General features: G+C 43.8%; 1 protein-coding gene across 1 annotated transcript in view; it reads left to right on the forward strand.

Moving 5' to 3' along the window:
- The first annotated feature begins 379 nt into the window (after positions 1–379).
- LOC129332460 (cytochrome P450 2J2-like) overlaps positions 380–21,224 on the forward strand; it is a 38,528-nt gene continuing 17,683 nt past the window's right edge. Inside the window, exons 1-5 of the mRNA XM_054983600.1 lie at positions 380–574; positions 8,569–8,726; positions 14,991–15,151; positions 15,989–16,149; positions 18,961–19,137. Coding sequence (XP_054839575.1) covers positions 380–574; positions 8,569–8,726; positions 14,991–15,151; positions 15,989–16,149; positions 18,961–19,137 — 852 coding nt within the window. The remainder of the gene's footprint in view (positions 575–8,568; positions 8,727–14,990; positions 15,152–15,988; positions 16,150–18,960; positions 19,138–21,224) is intronic.

Here is a 21,224-nt window from a genome sequence, read left to right on the forward strand (position 1 = left end):
AAGCTAATTTCTAGTCACTCTGAACACACATGTTCACATGCATGCAGGGGTGAGGAAACACCCATGGAACAAAATTTGCTATTCGTAGGTTTGGATTAGAGTATATTGATGTTTGCTAGTAAATGGTCTTCCCCATAATTATTTTGATAATATGAGTGTTACTTTAATCCATGCCTAGATAACCAGTTTCCAAAACTACTTGGCTACGGTGCTAGGAGACTCCCCATATATTTCACTTAATCTATGGAGCTTATAAAAGGATGACAGCAGAAACGTGAGACAATAATCTGTGAGGAAAGAAAAACCACTAGAGAAAGAACGTTCATCTCACCTAGCTGCACTAGACAGACACAAGGAAGGAGAAAACAAAACAAGGACAATGCTGGGTGAACAGGCATTCCTTCTTTCTCTGCTGGCATGTCTCCTGATTCTGTACCTTCTGAAACGGCTCTTGTCTTGCAAGGGTGGAGAAACAGTCATGAAACAAAATTTGCCTCCAGGGCCTCCTCGGCTTCCACTCATTGGGAGCATTTGGGTATTAGGGCCGGTGATTACTCTAGAACGTCCTATTAAGGTATGTAATTCTATTTTATTTATTTAATCAATTCATTTTATCACCTCCCTTGTTTGTTGACAGTCAAGGGCAAACTACAGTATTTGTAAAAGCAATGCAATAAAGAGCATTATATTACACAAAATACGCAATGCTACAAGACTGGATTGCACTATTAGGCAGTAAACGATGCCATCAAGAGGAATTATGCCACTAGAGAAGAAGAAATGAAGAACAATATAATATACAGTAAACAATGCATACAGTGGATAATATAGAGTAAATGATACATTGGTGGAGGGAATGTTATTTTTTTAAAGAACCAGACAATTCAAGCTACAGCCCTCTGTGTGTGTGTTATTCGCTGCCAAGTTGATGCAGACTTAGGGTGTCCCTATGGATGAAACACGTCCTATCATTAACAAACTTACTCAGATCTTGTAAACTGGAGGGTTTGGCTTCTTGTACTGAATCAAGCCATCTTGTTTTAGGTCTTCCTCTTTTCCTGCTGCCTTCCACTTTTCCCAGCATTATTGACTTTTCCAGGGAACCTTGTCTTCTCATGATGTGACCAAAATACGATAGCTTCAGTCTTGTCAATTTGGCTTCCAGGGAGAACACAAGCTTGATTTGATCTAGAACCCACTTATTTGTCTTTTTGGCTGTCCGGGGTATCCAGAAAATTCTCCTCCATCACTGCAGACCGAGGCGATGTTCATCAGAAAGGCTGAGGTCTTAGATGGAATTGTGCTTCCCATGTGTGATGGAATTGACCAACTCAGTGAATAATCTATGGTTTAAACTGGGCTCAACATCATTACTGGACAGGCAAGTTAATTAAGCTGCAAAAAATTCTTTCTGCCATTTTAATTTAAACTGGAGGATGGCTCTCTGCTTTGACCTGGACGATGTGGTAAGAAAAGTGAACCATATATAAACTCCCAGGAGTCTTTGGCTCCATCATTCTGTAGTAAGAACAAAGATCTGAAGTCATGTTTTACCATAAGGGGTTCCATGCCATTGCACTCACAAAGATCTGCACCAAGACCTGCGTTCAGCACGCATCGTTAAAGATCTGGTTATTATTCTAGGATCGGGGGATAAAAACAGCCACTTCTGCGCTGCTTATCTTATCTTATTTGTCTTCTAGCAAGCTTCACGTTAATTGGCTTGTTGGGAAGAGCTTATCTAAAAGTGATACAGACACTCCCTTTGAGAGGATGTATTAGGAAGAGAACAGTTAAGTAGATTTCATTATTTGGGATGTAGATAATTCTGCACTGCCTTGCTCCATATGCTAGAAGCATTCAGAAGACATCAGCAAAATGCCATTTCCTTCTTTTCTGCTCCATCTATCTTCCATCGCAATTTCCTTCTTTCCTGCTATACCTGTCTTTAAAAATCTGTTGATTCCAGTTGCTGCAAACCTTTAGAGATGACATTGGAGATGCTGGACCAGGCCCATATGAAAACAGGTTAATGCAGGACAGTAATAGCATCATAACAGAAAAAATACAATGGGCTCTAGAAAGGGGAGGGCAGGCTGGTGGGTATTACAACCTCCTCTGTGCCTGATCCAGGCCAGGTGAAAGGGGGATGGGCATTGCCACCTGCTCTGTGTCCGATCCCGGCTGGGTGAAGGTGGGTATTGATGCCAGCACCACACATGATCCTGGTCAGGCGAAGTGGGGATGGGCATTGCCTCCTGTTTTGCACCTCACCCCGGGTAAGTGAAGAGGGAGGGCATTGCCACCTTCTCCATTCCTGATCCCTGCCGGGTGAATGCAGGGATAGGGATTACCTCCTGCTCCACACCTGATCCTGGCTGGGCAAAGAGGAGGCAGGCAGTACCTCCTACCCCACACCTGTTCCCAGGTGGGTGAAGGGGGGCAGGCATTGCCTCCTGGCCAGGTGAAGGTGGTAGAGAATTGCCACCTGCTCTGCAGCTGATCCTGGCCAGGTGAAGGCAGGAGCAGGCATTACCACCTGCTCTGCGTCTGATCCCAGGTGAGTGAAGGCAGGAGGGCATTGCCACCTGCTCCGCTCCTGATCCTGGCTGGATGAAGGGATCCAGACAGCATCCAGAGCATTATGATAGAAATATGCTTCAACTCAAACTTTAGAAAACACTTGAACAAATCTGGTAGTATTTTATCTGAAATGTGATACAATAATAAACTTCTCAAGATCTCTGGCTGAGTTGAGCAGACAGCCGAGAGGACTTCTTTTCATTAAAGGGGTCACAGTTACCTACAAGTGGAGAATCTTTATTATCTCCTTTCAATTTGCACAGACTTCCTCAAATGCATTTATTCACAATTTCAATGAATGCAAAATGTCCGGGGGGGGGGGGCGGGGTGCAGTTGAGGGGGTCACAATCAGGATTTCAAAAATACTTGCTGTTTGTCTGCTAATGACAGATAAACCCCTTCCTGCGCTCTTCATCCCCTGCCCTTGCTCAATGGAGAGGTAGGGGAAAATAATGAAGGGATGACATCACCACATTGAGCAACTCTCTAGGAATTCTCCCAATCTCTATGCTCTTTACCATAAAAGACTGCGGAAATTACAGTGTTGCTTGATATTTTGACATCACTTCCCAGACTCCACCCTGAAGTGATGTTGCCATACCATTTGACTATTCTTCTCCCCATGCCCCACTCCCAAAGCTCTGGCTATTGCAAGAAGTAGGCCTGATAAACCTAGTGAACAAGCTGCATTCTGACTGAACCATGGAAGTCCAGATACCCTCGGCTCACTGATACTTCCATTAACTGGCTATACCTTTTCTTACATACTGCTAATTTTTTATCTTCTCTCTCAGCATCAGGGGAAGTTCAACAGTTTGTTTTCATGTCAAAACTCACATGGTGCAGCTTCTGAGGAAGCTGATTTAGTTTTTGAAAAATTTTTATGCACAATCGATAGTGGCTTTCGTGTTTGTGCAGAATTTCCAAATGGACAGTATTATACAACCACAGAGTTCAGAAGGGCTTATAGACTACCACATTCAATGGTTTGCTAAATGGTGAAGTCAAAGCTAGAGCACCTCCAACAGACAACTGTGCAGTTTCTGGTTGAACGCCTGCAACAACGAATTGTTTCCACTGTTGAGCCACCGTGACCATTAGTAAGCTTGTTCTAATGTTCAACTGAAATCTGGAGGTAGTGGGGAATGCTGTCAAGTCATGGCTGACTTATGGTGACCCCTGCTGGAGTTTTCGAGGCAAGAGAATAACAGAGGTGGTTTGCCATTGCCTGCCCCTGCATCCCTGATCTTCATTGGAGGTGTCCCGTCCAATTACTTGCCAAGGCTGATCCTGCTTAACTTCTGAGATCTGATGAAATTGGGTTCCCCTAGACTATCCAGGTCAGAACAATTGCCATCAGGTACATGGCAAGAACAGAAAGCGAAAATAGGGACCACCCCGGTGCAAGCAGACAAAACCAGGGCTGTGAAGTGAAAACTCAATGAATACACATTAAGAACACTCAAATTATCAAAAATATAGTAATAATGTGTATATACAAAATAATCCAAGCACTAAAGTAATCAAGATGTGAGTATTACAATAACCATCCCAGTAAAAACAGCACAAAAGTGCTCACTGGCACAAAACAGTAAAGGGGGGGGTGCACGCAGGCACCTCCTAAGGATTATACAACCTAAGGGCAGCGACACTCAATTACAACAATACAAGGGTGCACACTGGCACTACCATTCAATTAGGCAGCCATGAAACGGTTTACAAAGAAAACATTTAAAGGGCGAAAATGTCCAATCATATCAAGCTGCAATTGAAGAAAAGAGGCTGCGAAGAGCTGAAGGGGTCCAGCGCCAAGTCAGCAAATTCAGCCGCCTCATCAGCCACAGGACGGGATTTGCCAGCATACGTAGTATTAGCCCGTTTCGTGAATGGATCACTTCTTCAGCAGGCACATGTAGTTAGAACCCTGTGGAACAGTTTCGCATACTCTCTCAGTGAAGCCGCCATTAGTCACAGACGCTGTGAACAATTGCCATCAGGTACATGGCACCTGTTGGACTGCACAGAGACAAGGAAGCAAACAGGTTGCTTAACTATACCTCATGATTTCTTGTGTTCATGTGCATGGTCAGGCATGATACAGCCCATCCCTTGCAGGTGTCCGTCTTTTGATTGGGATATTGGTGTGGTGGTTATGAAGCTCCAAGTGGGAAGTATTTGCAGACAACCACTAGAAAGTACAGATCAGAGCACTTTCTCCCTTCTAAGGTGAGATCTGTGCAGATGTAGCACTCATAAATGAAAGTGCCTGTATCACTTGCAAAGAATGTTGAGCCACCTGTGTAACCCTAGGAAGAAAAAGACTGACAATGCTTCTTAAAATCTTTTTTAGCTGATTAATATCACTACTGAGATAATTGTTCAGGAAAGCATTTTTACAAATGGAGCAGGAATGTGGCAAAATGAAAGTGTGCAAAAGGAAACTTTTTATATTGGAAAACAAAACAATGGCCCACAGAGTGGAAATGGTCAGTCTGCATTGCAATTCTGAAAAAAGGAGATGCTAAAGAGTACAGCAATGATCAGACCATAGCATTAATTTTGCACACAAGAAAGAGATACTCAGAATTCTACATCAAAGATTCATACCATACATGGAATGAGAAATGCCAGGTGTTCAAGCTGGATTCAGAAAAGTAAGAGACTCTAGAGATCACATTGCAAATTTACAATGGCTACTGGAGCAAATGACATTTGGAGGTCTTTCATTAATAGAGTCTCCATAAGACAGAAGTGACTTTATGGCATATAACACACACACACACACAGACTCCGAATATCATCTTTGAAGTATATAATACCTCTTATATCTTCAAATATTTCATGCATCCTTGGGGGAAGAGACAGAAAATAACTCAAAAGGCATTTTTGAAAAAAAGAATGAGCTTTCTGAAGTCGCACTTTCTAGATTCTTCTACTAGAGGAATCTGGTGGCAAGAAGATTTTATTTTACTTATTTATATCATATCTGTATTCCGCCCTTCCCGCAAGCGGGTTCAGGGCGGATAACAACCTTAAAATCATTTTAAAATGTTCCATATTAAAACATTAAAACATCACATAAAAATAGCAACACGCTTTGCCTGGGGGCAGCAATACAACTATTAATGAACAATACAGCAGTACAACTAGATATAGCAGCACAGTAACAGTAGCTGAAAAACAGTGGTGGGCAGCTTTCACAGGGAGGTGGGTAGAAGTTGTATCCTCTGGCCAGCAGAGGCCCAACCTCAGCCATGAGCCTGGCGGAACAACTCTGTTTTACAGGCCCAGTGGAAATCCTGCCGGGCCCTGGTCTCAGTAGAGAGAGCGTTCCACCAGGCAGGAGCCAGGACTGAGAAAGCCCTGGCTCTAGTCGAGGGGAGGCAGGCCTCAACTAGACTGCTAAGATCGACTAGATAAATCCTTAACAGTAAAGACTTAAGATGCGTTAAGAGTGAGCAGCATTTCAGTGAGGTTGGGCTGAGGATGACAATCCACAGCATAGTTTGAACTGATGTCTGTCAAGTCCACATTTCTATAGTTTAACCTATTAGCCAGAACAATGGAAGAAACCTATCCCTAAATGGCAAGAGGAATTATTTACAAGACAGAGATTATTTACAAGACATACGGCCAATTCTCTGTTGCACCAGTCATTGAGAAGCTTACATCAATATTGTATAAAAGCAGATTGCAAAAGTGGGAAGCAGATTGCAAAAGTGGGATGGGTCCCGGTGGAAACCACCCTCCTCATCTGATGGGAGCCTCTGCTGCTGATGGGTGCCCTCTAATCAGAAGGGCATCTTGCAGAGACGTTCCAGTTCTAGTCAGGAATTGCTGGGGCATAGGCAGAAAAGAGAAGCCTGTAAAGGCAAGCCTGATCTCGTCAGATCTCGGAAGTTAAGCAGGTTAGTAATTGGATGAGAACAGGGGTCATGTCGTAGAAAAAGAGCTGGAGGAACTCATTAGCATAACTCATTAGCATAACTCATTAGCATACGTCATGCCCCTTGACATCACCAGAAGTGTGTCATTAGCATAACTGATTTGTATATGCCATGTCCCCTGACATCACCTATCCTGGCTGATTTGGACCCAATCTTGGCCATTCAGGGCCAGAATTGGGCCTGAAATGGCAAAAAGGGGCTGAAAATGGCCGGAAAAGGGCCCAAAATGGTTAGGATCGGGCCGCTGCTGAGCGGGAGAGTGATCCACCACCCGTTAGAGGCCAGATCCAGGTCGTTTCAGCCCCAATCCAGGCTGAAATGGGCCCAAAATGGATGAGGTGGGCGGGGCCACATGACATGTGACCTCTTTGGGGAACTGCTGGAACTGTGTTCCTGTGCGTTCCCCCTTGAAATGAGCCCTGGATGAGAATCCTCCAAGGAAGACCAGGGTTGCTATGCAATGGCAAATCATCTCTGTTAGTCGCTTGGCATGAAAATCCCAGCAGCAGTTGCCATAAATTAGCTGTGACGATGGCACTTCCCACTACATAAAAGGGCAGCTTAGTAAATGAGACTGTCCCCAGGAGAAGGTAGTGAATCTGAAGGGAGGGACAACCATGTGAGAAAGAATGGAAAACTGTGTGGAAGAATAGGCAGAGAGGAGAACTGCACATAGCTAAGAGCTGAAGAGTGGTCATGGTGAAATAAATATTGACCATAGGTACATTTAAGAAACTGGAAATTTATTTACTATCAGTATAGGGTCTTCATGTACGGCATCCTGCCGCATGAGTACCAGCTACACAAAGAAAAAATAAAACAGTACACTATGGACTGTATACTATGTATATGCATATTTTATACACACACACACACACAAACACACTATGGCTTGCAGAAGAATTTGCAATATGTTAGCAATCTAACCTGAGGGTGGGAAAGTTGTCTCCAGGCAGAAAACATAAAGAATATTCCACTTTATATTAGGCTTCCCAGTACCCTCCAATGGCGGGAGGTTTGCCTAATTACCCAGCAATTGCTGTCGATCAGCAGGAGCTGGCAACCTGGGAACGTGCGCACTAGGTGCGCTCCCAACAGGGAGCAATGATGTCACTTCCCAATGTGATGCCATCACATCAGCTGCAGGACTGCTCCCGTACCTTGTTGGGCCAATTTTGGCCCCAAATAAGGTGAATTGGCCTGTGCAAAAAGCAGGGGCATGTCCATGGCCAGCACGGTGACATCACTTCTTGGAAGTGACATCCCCATGGGAGAGCTGGGAACATGTATATGAGAGTAGAAGATCCCCAGGAAATGTTAGGTAAGTGCCAGGTTCCTCCCCGTCCCACCGGGAGGATATAGGGAACTCACAGTGCTGCTTTAGATTCTAAGGAGTGAGCAAAGATTAGTTTAAACTGATCTGTGCTCACTCCTGTGCTTCCCCCTCTGTGCTGTAGCCACAGCCTAGAAGCTCTGTATTAGCCTAGAAGCTCTGTATTACTGTTAGCAGAAATATGTGCTATCTCTTTAAATACTCGGAATCATGGGAATGGTAGTTCTTCACTCTCCCCTAAGGAGAGAGGGTAATTTGAGGTATTTACAACTCATCTACCTTCCTTAAGTGATAATTTTATTATCTCACCTCCCCTCTTTGTATGTATCTTATTCACTCCCTCAAGCAAGGATAGGAAGCCATCATGAATTTACCGCTTGTCTATGAATAAATCTAGCTCAATAAACACGTACCCACGTGCTGTTCACTGGCTTGACTGTAAATAAGGATGCCTTTGAGGTCTGGGTTTAAAAGGACAGTGTGTTGAAGCTATCCAGGATCAGCCCCCCCTTTTCCAGCTCCCGGAATACCCTCCCTTTATCTTGTGACCTTTTCATCTTTCATTCTAAATTTCATTTTTATGAAATATCCACTTCAAGAGGTAAGGAAAAATGAAGAATGTATGTTATACTGAAGCATTCACGTTATAAGAATTCAGCTATTTTGTTTGAATGTAACTTTTGTCTCTTTTGTTGCAAATGCCAGTTGGCAAAGTTCTATGGAAACATCTACACTCTGTGGCTGGGATCTAAACTGGTGGTTGTGCTGTCTGGATTCGAAGCGGTGAAAGAAGCGCTGATAAACCACTCAGAAGACTTTGCTGGCCGGCCCGAGACTGTTTTAAGTCAAACTATAATAAAAAAAACGCGGTAAGTTGTTGGGAATAGTAAATGAGCTTCCTTGTCTTCTCTGCAAAAAACAAAAAATACACATAGGTACAAAAGAGAGCAAAGAAAGTCGCTGAGCATTTCAGTCACTTTTAGACTGAATTGTTCTGCCTTTACCACTCATGTTATTCAGCAGACCAGAAACAAGACATGAGCCTAGGCTCAGGTGTAATAGGAGAAGGCTCTTTGGGGAAGTTACAGGTTTTGTGGACATATTTAAAGGGGAGCCATGCTGCTACCTTGACAGACACTTGCAGAATCAGTGGTTTCATGGACAAGGAGCAACCATGGCAGGGATGGGGCTCATGCAGGAAACAAAGGGAAGCAACAGCAGGTGCCTTGTGAAAAAGTGAGTAGGATGGTAAAGAACCAAGCAGATGATTTAAAGATTTTGGCTTTCATTTGCCCCATACCTCACCTTATTATATGTCCGATCCGATCCAAGCCACACAGTCGCGTCTGACCCTCGGCTACTCCGTAGATCGTCCCCCTCCAGGCCTTTCTGTCCTATAGTGCATCGAGGGAGATCCGCAGAGTCCCGCAGTGAAGTTTTTACAGGGTAGTTCACCATTGCTTTCCCCAACCCTTATTATATCTACCATCTTACTTTTACTGCATTGTCTTCTACCTTTGAAATCCACTTCCTGCATTATGGTATTTCCTGCTTTAGACAAGTTTTTTTTTGGTTTGCATTGTTTTCGTATTGTGTAATCCTAGTCCCGTTGCACAGCTTATTGCAGGGGTCTGCAAACTTTTTGGGTCTGTGGGCACATTTGGAATTCTGATAGAGAGCTGTGGGTGCAACCACAAAATGGCTGCCAGAGGTGGCAAAGCCAGTCACAAAACCATACTCTGTTATATGTATTTATTTAAAATATTTACAGCCTACCTTCTCTCTGGGATGGAAGGCATCATAGCGGAGCCCAATCTTATCAGATCTCAGAAGCTAAGCAGGGTTGGCTCCTGTTTGAACTTGGATGGGAAACCATTAGGGTAAACTGGGGTTACTCTGCAAAGGAAGACAACGGCTGATTCCACACGTGTTGGATAATGCACTTTCAATGGACTTTAGCTATCATTTGGAAGTGGATTTTTTGTTTCACACTCGAAAAATTCCGCTCCAAATGATCTCTAAAGAGGATTGGAAGTGCATTATCCAACATGTGCGGAATCAGCCAACGACAAGCGATGTCTGCTTCTCACTTGACTTGAAGGCCTTTTGCTGGGCTCGCAGTATGAAATAGAAAAACAAACCAACAAACCAACAGATCAGTTCCAAGCAAGCACCAGTTGACCCGACACAAACTAGTAATGAAACAGAATTATTCTGGAACCCCTAGAACTAGAATTGTAATGGAATCATTTTTGGCACACATCCCTATTACACAGTTTTAAGGTTTACCGTGAAGAAACGGAAATTTTTAAAGATTTGCCATTCATCAGCTCAAAAATTAACCAAAAGAGAGATTGCAACCAAGAAATCAGAAGGAGTTTGAGAGCTGGAAGGAACTGGAAAAGATCACTGGGGTCAAAGATCAAGATAATTCATACTATGGTATTCCCCATTATTATGTATGAATGTGAAAGTTGGACAGTGAGGACAGCTGACAGAAAGAAAGTTGATTCATTTGAAATGCAGTGCTGGAGGATTTATGGATACCATGGATTACCAAAAAAAGAAAAAAACACACAAATCAATGTGTTCTGGATGAAATCAAGCCTCAATTCTCCCTAGAAGCTAAAATAACAAAAGTGAGGCTATTGTGGTTTGGTCACGACATCATGAGAAGACATACTAGAAAAGACAATAATGCTAGAAAATGTGGGAGGCAGTAGGAAAAGAAGAAGGCCCAAATGAAATGTCTCGACTCAATAAAGGAAGCCACATCCTCCAGTTTGCAGCATCTGACAAAAGCTGTTAATGATAAGATGTTTTGAAGGTCATTAATTCAAGGGGCCACCATAAGTTGGAAGCAACTTGATGATACACAACACACACATTATGTGACTTCCCTCACACACTTCATAAAAGCCAGCCAGCATTCAGCCCAGGATGAGGGAAAAGAAGAGCTTTGTGCTCCACATTCAAGCTAGTCAGCTAGCTTCTGTCCCAGGTGCTGCAGCTCAGAAAAAAAAGGCTGGGGTGCGGGGATTTACCCCTGCCATTCAAGCCAGCCTTCGTGTGGAATGGTATGGTGTTGCTCAATCTTGTCAGATCTCAGAAGCTAAGCAGGGTTGGTACTTGGATGTAGGCCTACCAAAGAGGACTTTACAGAGGCAATCCACCCCTGCTCCTTACTTGCCTTAAAAGCCCATTTCTAGGGTCACCACCATATGTTGGCTGTGATGATGGCACATTCATAGAAGCGTGGGAGGAAAGAGTTAAATACTCCCCCACACACCCAGTCACCTTTGCCAAATCTTTAAAACAGCCACTTGGAGCTATTACTTATTTATATGTAAATTTTTGGCCTTCCAGTCTACAAAAAAGGAACACAACATTTTTAAAAAATGTTTAGAAATCCATGGGATATAACAACCAACAACCAACCACCACCACCACCACCACCACCACCACCACCACCACCAACAACAACAACAACAACAACACGGGTGGTGCAGAGTATGCCTGCTAGTATTGGATCCACAGGAGATTGCCTCCTTGAGATCTATTAAACAAGTTGCTTTCTCAATATGTAGTAGTGCCAACGTGGTTTACTTAATCAAATGTAAATGTGATTTGTTATACGTTGGCAGCACTACATATCGGATAAGGCAACACCTGCAGGAGCATCAATCTTGCATTAAGTGCCTGAAGCTGGACATAAGAAAACTGAAATGTACCATTCTCTATGCATCCCAGGTGTCTTGGGCGGAGGCAGTTTTATTGGATTTACGTAGGAAGGAAGCCACAAAAATGGATCCACAAAATGAATAGTTTAACCCTGTGGGGTATAAATATATTAAAAAAATAATTTGACGTGTTTCCTATAACCATTATGTGTTGGTAGTCGACAGAGGGCTTGACCCTTTAACAATTATTGTGAGCAGGGAAACCAGCTGTAACCAATATCTGTTTAAAAAGCTGTCAAACCTTTTCTGGCCAGCCTCCTGCAGGTGTAACCTGCTTTGTTCAAGAGCAATATCAAATAAATAGATTTATCTAATTTAAGAACTGGGAGAGTTCATGTCTATGACAGTGTGATCCCACCTTGTGACACTTGCATTTATAAAAGATTACAATGAACAAACTTGAGGGAAAAAACCATCTTATTTGGAACAATACAATAATAAAGCATATATAACAACAATCATGTAACAAATCAGGCCTGTTTTACTCAAGCAGACCCAGGTCTCAGTCTTTCTGACTTCTGTAGGGTGGTCAGTCCCTTGAATTGCAGCAACTTGTAGCTGTGCTCTACTTTGAGATGCCTTCTGTTCTTCACAGGAGCCCTAAAACATTGAGAGTTCATAGAAAGGCGTGTTTCTGAGGAGAAAGTGTTTCTCCCTGCAGTTTCAGGCCCTCCAGTCTCTCAGGGAAAATTGCGCCTTTTTTTCCTTATAAGGAATACCCCAACTGTCTATCTCCCTCTAGTGGGCAAGGGTTACACAGGGGCTTTGCAACAACGTCTTTCTAGGAGTTAGAACTACATTGATATTGTAAGTATGGACCTTACTTTGAATTATGGAGTTAGTTCTTAATTGGTTGGGGTGGGAGTATGTTATCTTTAGCCTGTTTTTTAGCCTCATTGGTATGTGTTTTGATGTAAATTTCACATTGTGACTGCTTTGAGAAAAGCAATGCAATGGGATAAAACGGCACCCGACCGCCCATTAGCTAGTCACATTTGATTGATTTCTTGGCTCTACAAAGAAAGAATTAATCAGCTTTAAAACATAACAACAGCTTTGAAGCTGAAACTGAAGTTTGATATGATCCTCTCTGAATGTATTGAAGGAAATATGGATCTCTAACACATGCATTCCACAGTATGCTGTTTTGGACCTCAGGACTGTGACAATATATGGAGTAGAGCAATATTCAACTATTTATTGATTGATGTATTTATGTACTTATGAAATGTATTTTTTGGATATTATGTACTAGCACTTTATTGTTACAAGAATGATTTATTGCAAGTGAATTTCATACTGGTTGGAGGTTGACTCAGTGGATGTTTTCACATATTTATATTTCTGATACATGATACTACATGACATAAATATATGAAGCAGACACAATTTTGAATTACATTCTTTATTAAATGTTTACTCTTATTTAACTTAGTCAGTTTTCACCATTTTTTTTTCTTTTGGTAAGCTCTTAATCATGATACTCTCTGTTCTACAAAAAAGGAACAAAACTTTTTTAAAAAACAATGTTTTAAAATTCATGGGAGATCCTGTTTTGGCCCTAAAAGGCAGTTAACTCATTGCATATTTTCTACATACAAGAAATCCTAACTTTTCTCACCTTGTGCTCGCATAGGACAAATGATACATGTGGGATGAGACAGTGGAATTGGCTTCCCAGTGATGTGATGTCTTCCCCTTCATTAGCAGTCTTCAAGGAGTGGCTGGAAAAAATAGTTGTTGGGGAAGCTTTAGGCTGTTCCTGCAGTGGGCAGGGGGTTGGACTGGACAAGATGGTCTGTAAGACACATTTGAACCCTTACATTCTACGATTCTATGAATTGGACGACTATGTTTCCTGCAGCCTACCCCAAGCAGATTGACAGCTCAGGTTTACACTGTTCTCTAATGGCATGTCTGCACTTGTGTGTCATGCATGTGGGTTCTTGTGCATGTTTCCAGTAAGATACACTCATGTAGCACTAATGCTCTCTGCAGGGATTATGACTTGTGTTGGCACGTTTTGCAAACACTGTAATCCCAGGAATGTAGTAATAACTTCTTTCATGTATTACATTATCCTAAGAATAGGAAGGGTCAACATTGCATGAATTTCTTAATGCTGGAAGATGGGGGTGAAAGTATGCCTTCCTTGTCTAAAGTACATAGAGCTGGCCAACATCACAGACATATCTCAGCACCAGACAGAAACTGATTTTGCATCAGCATTGCAATTTTATTGTACTTACTAGCAACAAAGCCGGTTGTAGGAAAAAATACAATGGACTCTAGAAAGTTGGGGCTGGGGAGGGCTGGCAAGTGGAGGAGGGGCTGGGGTGGGCTGACAGGTAGGGGAAGGCTGGCAGATGGGGCAGGCTGGGGAGGGCTGACAGGTGAGGGGCTGAGGAGGGCTGGCAGTTGAGGCAGCCCAGACTGGGAAAGGCTGAGACATGGGGGCTGGAAAGGGCTGATGAAGGGAGACTGGGGTCGCACCTTTGGAGGCCGGCAGGTGGCTCACCCTTCTCTCCCCTTGCTCGCTCAAATGGGGCTGCAGAGGGTGGCTGGCGGCTCACCCCTCCCGCCTCTTGCTCAGCTCAAGTGGGGCTGAGGAGGGCTGATGGGGGGAGCTGGGGATCGGGGCGTTGGAGGTCAGCAGGGAGCTCCCCCTCCCCTCCCCCTCCCCAGCTCAAGCAGGGCTTCAGAGGGCAGTGGGCGCCTTGCCCTTCCCACCCGTCCCTATCTCTAGTGGGGCTGCTGAGCATGGAGCAGACAGGCTCGCCCTTCCTACCCCTTGCCTGGCTCAAGTACTCACTGGGGAAAGAAGCATTTCCTCTCCTGCATCTATTGCAGGAGGCGCAGGGAGCACAGGCAGGGAGGAGGGCACCCAGCAGGCTGAGCGCTCCTGACCATGCACCCAGAGGCATGGGGCGAGCAGGCAGAGAGACAAGCAGCCAGCAGGCTGAGGCGCTCCTGCACTGGGCGGCCGGAGGAGAAGGGAGAGCAAGCGAAGAGGCAGGCAGCCAGCAGGCTGACACACTTCTGCACCAGGTGCCCGGAGGTGGAGGGTGCATGGCAGGGAGCATGGGCAGTGAGGTGGGCAGCCAGCATGCCGATGCGCTCCTGCACCGGGTGCCCAGAGGCACGGGGAACATGGCAGGGAAGAGGGCAGCTGGCAGGCCAACCATGAGGACTCACCTCTTATCCCCACTAGGGGCGCACTATCGCACCTGTGTACTGGGATAACCAGTGAGTAGTTGGAAACCCACTTACTGAATTATGTGATAGGATATATGTAAGCATTAACTTTGATGTTTTCTATCCAGGCAACTTAACCTTTTTTCTTTTTTAACAATAATTTCCCTGAGTAATAATTTCTAAGGGGCTTTTTATGGGTGCAGGTATTATATTTACCAATGGCCACACCTGGAAGGAACAGAGAAAGTTTGGCGTAGTTACCATGCGGAAGCTGGGACTGGGGAAGAAAGACCTGGAGTGCCAAATAAAAGAGGAGGCCCATCAGCTAGTTGAGACTTTTGCACGGGCAAAAGGTAAGTGATATTAGGAAACTGCGATGGCCTGTTTGCTACTTTTCATTACTCAGGGCCAAACAACAGGAAATATACATTTGAAATTATAATCAGCTCCAAAATACTGCAAATAACTCCCTGCAATGGCCATTTCAGCTTGGGGGAACGGTGGGGGAGAAGCAGTAGGTAAGGTTGCCAACTCCAAGGAGAGAAATACCTGGATATTTTGCGGGTGGAGGTTGAGGAGGGTGGGGTTTGGGAAGGGGTGAAGCACAGTATGTTATAATCCTATATAGTCCACTGTCCAGAGCAGCCATTTTCTCCAGGGAAACTGATCTCTGTCACCCAGAGATCAGTCATAATTCTGGGAGATCTCCAGCCACCATCTTCTCCCACACACACCACAGTTCTGAGCCAAATCAGGAGCCTGATAATTTTAAAAATTATCTTCCCTGAAGGAATTATGCGGCTGTGAAGAAAACAAGTCAGGTCCAGGGAACCTGCAAACATATATTAACATGTATTTTGGCCTTCAGTGGATGCTTGAGTTAATTTGCTGTGCATAAGACTGTAAATAACTCCCCTATATATGCCCAGCATTGAAATTATGTCTCCTCCTCTAGAGGCATCCCAAATACATAATATTTTATTGTGTGTTAGCTGAGTGGGTTTATTTGTATATTTTGGACATTTTGAAATGGAACTTAATATATTTCTTCAGATTTTCTAATATGTAATCCAGTTTTAAGATTTCAGAGACCTCGTTTTCCTTTAGCTAACTGCACTATCATATCCGTCTCTAAGTATCCACAAGGGAAGAAAATTAATGTTACGATTTGTAAATAACTTTATTTTCAGGGCAGCCATTTGACCCTTCATTACCCATCTCTATGTCCATCTGCAATATGATCTGTGCTGTGGCTTTTGGACAGAGGTTTTCTCTTGAAGATGAAGAATTCCCCAAGTTGATGGAAGCCATTGCCTATTTGTCCAAATATGTTGGCACCATTTCTTATGGTGTAAGTCAACTTTTTGTTACCTGTTGAGTCTGACATGTCCCATCTCCCAAGGTCCCTAACCCTCCATCTTTGGCCTGAAAAATGTATGGATGCAGAAGAATTTAACATATTTATTGTTTTGACTATCAAAATATCCCCCACTCTGTACTATATCTTTGAAACTTTTCTCCTTGGTCAGAGGTGGTACTCAACCCCATGAAGGAGAGAAAGAGACATGAAAACTACTTTTCCACAGTTTTGTTTACCATGTTACTGAATTTCTTTGCTAGGGGACTGTATCGCTGCTGTTTTCATATTTGTCCCCATAAATAAGTACCATCTAAATCACTTCTGTCGTATCCTCATGTTCGTCATCTGAGCTGTACAATCATCTCCATTGTTTTTATCAGCCAAGTTTCCAAACACACTTCGTGGCTGCTTTTATAGTACTTTCGGAAGGTTCCACACAGATAGACTTTTCCTCGGGAACAGGATTCATTTTTTAAAATCTTATCTGAACCTCATACACGACAACACAAAACCCCATGAGTAGCAGCTTGGCAGGAACATTCAGATTACAAATTTTGATACAAGAAGAGTTCAGGGCTCTGGGAAGGGTTGGATTCAACCTTTGGGAAATGTTGTGTAGTGGCAGTCAGGTTCAGATTTTCTATCCTCTAAATAATGTATTGTCATCGCAATTTTGTTCCCATGGTAATTTACCTGATTCTGAGATTCACAGTGGCTAAGTTTTCTTAGGTACCTTTATAAGGGAAATTTTGACTCTGCTATTCCCTGTCTTTTTATAATTCTTGGAACAGTCAACAAGTATGGAACCTGTTTCTACTGGCAATAGTTTAGGTGGGTGGCTGTGTTATTCTACAGTAGAACAGCGAGATTAGAGTCCAGTGGCACCTTAGAGAACAACAAGATTTTCAGAGCATAAACAGAGTCATAATTTTTAGACACATGTAAGAATGGAGAGTCTTTAGACACAAGTAAGAATGGAGATCCTTATGCCTTTATATCAGAGGTAGCAAAGGAAGACATCAGGATGTAAAAGGACAATAGAACTTGATTTGCTACACCCCTCTCATCTAATCAAGCTGCATTGTACCTTTACATCCTGATCCCCCACATTGTAACACCCCAGCCAGCTTGGGTTGAATTATTAATGGCTCAAAGGTTTCCACTCCTACTAGTGTCTGAAGAAGGAAGTTCAGACTCTCAAAGGTTACACTCTGAAAATGTAGTTGGTCTCTAAGGTGCCACTGAAATCTAATCCAGCAGTTTTACTTCTACCCGTTCGTCAGGTGCCATACATTCAAGAACCAAAAGTTTCCAAGACTGAACAATAAGAATCCGAGTATATAAAAGGCTAGCTGTGTTCCTGACAACACACATCGTACTCTGGTGCTCCTCCAGAGAGTGCACCATGGCAGGAAGCCCAGGCCAGGATCAGGCATGGAACAAGCAGCAATACCCACCCCCAACTTCACCCAGCTGGGATCAGGAGCAGAGCAGGTGGCAATGCCTGCCCTATCCTTCACATAGCTGGGATCAAGACCTGAGATGGAAGCAATGCCTGCTCTCTGTCTTCACCCAGATGGGATCAGGAGTGGAGCAGGTGGCAATGCCCACCCCCCAACTTCACCCAGTTGGCATCAGTAATGTAGCAGGTGGCAATGCCTGTCCCCCTTTACCTGGCTGCCTTCACCCAGCTGGGATCAGGAGCAGGGCAGGTGGTTATGCCAGCTGCCCACCATCACCAAGCTGGGATCAGCAGCGAAGCAGGTGGCAATGCCTACCTCTAACTTCACCTTTCTGGGATCAGGTATGGAGAAGAGGCAATGCCTTCTCTCCCCTTTACCCAGTAAGAATCAGGAGCAGAGCAAGTGGCAATGCCTGCCTGCTCCCTTTACCCAGCCAGAATCAGGCACAGAGCAGGCAACAATGCCTGCCCCCTTTACCCGGCTGAGATCAGGCATGGAGCAGGTGGCAATGCCTGCCTTCACCCAGCTGGGATCAGGAGGGGAACAGGTAGCAATGCCCATCCCCCCTTCACCCAGCTGGGATCAGGAGTGGAATAGGTGGCAATGCCCACCCCTCGCCTTCACCCAGCTGTGATCAGGAGCAGAGCAGGTGCCAATGCTCATCCCCCACCTTCAGCTGGCCAGGATCAGGCATGGAGTAGGTGGCAATGCCCGCTCCCCTTCACTCAGCCGGGATCAGTCATGGAGGAGGAGGAGGCAATGCCCCCTTCCCACCCTCCCCTTTCTAGAGCCCACTGTATTTTTTTCCCACAACGGGCTTTGTTACTAATCTTGAGATATTAACTGTCCGCTGTTACACTAATCACTCAAAGTAGGAGTCCAGTGGCACCTTAAAGAATAATAACATTGATTTTCGCATTAGCATTCATAAGGCAGGGCTTACTTTGTGAGATGCAGGATGCTGGAATAATTTCTTAGAATCATTAAGGTGCCAGAGGAATTTTAGTTGCTTTTCTGCAACCGAAAAACACAGCTTCCCCTCTGCATCACTGTATTGATGCTCAGGCTTAGCAGTAACACATGTGCCAATCTTCTGACAACTTGCTCCATTAGTGAAGAGCACCTTTGGAGGCTACAGTGAGGAGAGAAAAATAGTAAGAACAGCTGCTTAACCATTCTGTCCGGTTCTACTAGTGGTCCCATCTTTCACGCGCTGAAAGTCAGTTGGTATAATCCAAGCCATAATGCTAATGTGGGAACCCAAAAGAGGTGTTTTACTAACTGTTTCAAAGAGTGGTCACAAGGTACTAATAGGATTTTGTTTTCTTCTTTCCTGTAGCTGTTTGAAATGTTCCCATGGATTGTGAAACATCTCCCAGGGCCTCACCAGAAAGCATTTCTACATGCAAAAGTTATACAAACATTTGCAAAGAAGGAAATAGAAAAGCATAAGGAGCATGAGGCCATGCATGAGCCACAAGATTTCATCGATTTCTATCTATTGCATATGAAGAAAGTAAGTATTCAGCCTGTACATGAAATCAGAAACTAAATCAAAGGTCAGGGGGAGAGAGGTAAATGAAAACTGTAATCTTTGAACATGTATGTCTACTTGCTGAATGAGCTCTAGGTTCAGAAGACTGAAATGAGGCCTCCCTCTTGGCCACTGGATCACTTGTTCAGGTGCTAGGTAGTGCTGCTTACACACATTCCACCTGTGCAGAACTTAAAAAACATTTGTAACACACAGGGATTTATTGTGCTGTGTAGAACTGAAGGAAGTGGAACAATTTCAGAATTTCCAGGCATTGATCAACGGTTAGCTTCATGTTTGTTACTGTATTTGTATCTGTCCAAAATTAATTTTGATGCGTACCGTTATGTATAATCACTGTTAAATTATTGTATAATCACTGTCAAATTCTGTAGATTGATTTGAATGTTCTTTGGGAAAGCAGAGTGATAATGAAACTGCCAGTACTTTTCCTTAGGATATGATAAGCAACGCAGGATGGAGAATGTCATCTGCTCTGCCTGGACCATTTCCCTTAATTTTCAGCTCAGAAGAACAATAGAATAGACTGTATATGTAAACAGAGGACAGCCAAACTGCTCTGTCATGGAGGTTGGGCTCAATCTCGATGAACTAAAGAATTTCTTTGTCCTCAGATTGAATTGTAGGGAGGGGATTGAACACCTACAAATGTGTGAAAATTGACCACATTTCAACTGGCTTTTTATTCCAGATGGCTAAAATCAGTACTTTGAATCATCAAAGCAAGATAAGGGGTTGAATCCACTGCAAAATCTCCAGTTGTGCCAGAACCCTTGCACAAGTGGAAATGGAAGAAAATGATCACAGTAGCCACTAGTGCTAAGTCAGACTTACTGTATCTGTACTAGAAATGGGCATGAACCGGAAAAAAAACTGAACATGGTGTTCGTTGTTCATTGCCATCCATGAACAACGAAGAACGAACATTGATGAACATGACCTGTACACGAACTTGTTCGTTGTTTGTGGGGTCCAGCAGGCTGTCCTCCAGCCATCAAGATCCCTACCACACCATTCCCAGAAACCTTACCTGAGTAGACAGCAGGAAATGTACCAATATTAAATAATAACTTTTTTTAATTGGGCATAAGCTAGAAGCCTCCAAATCATGATAGAGGAGCTGGCATTCTTGGCGTCAATGATGTTTTAGGAACTCAGGTGTGAAATGATTGAGCCCTGAATCTCTGTAGGGATCAAAAACTGGTTAAATGGCCAGAATAAATTAACAATTTTCACAAAGGAGGGCAGTGAGTGGCAACATCCCACAAGGAAGTATCAACCGGTTTACAGATCTGTGTTTATTTGCCTACCAATACAATCTCACCCAGAGTCACTTCTTTGGGGAAAACCTTCATCAGATACCCTTGAGATCTAGTGTTGTGTTATGTGCCATCAAGGCGCCTCTGACCTATGGCAATTCTATGAATGAAAGACCTCCAGAACGTTGTATCACGAACAGACTTGCTCAAATCTTGCTAACTATAGGGTGTGGCTTCCTTTATTGAGTCCACTTTGGGTCTTCCTGTCAGGCTCTGGCAGTTAGGCCCTTATAGTACTCCACTGCACACACTCCAGTGTATGAGTTAAAGTTACTTTATTAGCGATCCATCAGTATCAGCATACACAGACAAGGATATTGGCAGACGTGACGTATAAAGGTTTGGAGGGGTTAGTTATAGGGCAAGTTCTTGCCTGTAGAATATGGACAGTTAGGATTCTGGCGCGAAAGAGCCAGGGGGAGGGGGGAAGGGGTTGAGACAGGAGGAGAGAAGAACTGGAGGAGAGAAGCAAAAAATGAAGTCATTTTTAGTTCCCAGGCTCAAGCCGGCACTCAAGGACACATTCCCAAGTGGCTGCAAAAACGAAAGTAGACACCACAGTAGGCACCTGTAATATAAGCAACTCCCAGCCAAACAGGCCACCGATATGCAACTTCTATACTCTCAGAGGATCAGTACAGAGCATAGAATACAAAAAAATACTCATGGCAGATATGTAGACAGACATATATGACACTTCCTCTTTTCCTACTGCCTTCCACTTTTCCT

This window comes from Eublepharis macularius, chromosome 6 (genome assembly GCF_028583425.1).
Source record: "Eublepharis macularius isolate TG4126 chromosome 6, MPM_Emac_v1.0, whole genome shotgun sequence".
NCBI classification, from domain to species: Eukaryota; Metazoa; Chordata; class Lepidosauria; order Squamata; family Eublepharidae; genus Eublepharis; species Eublepharis macularius.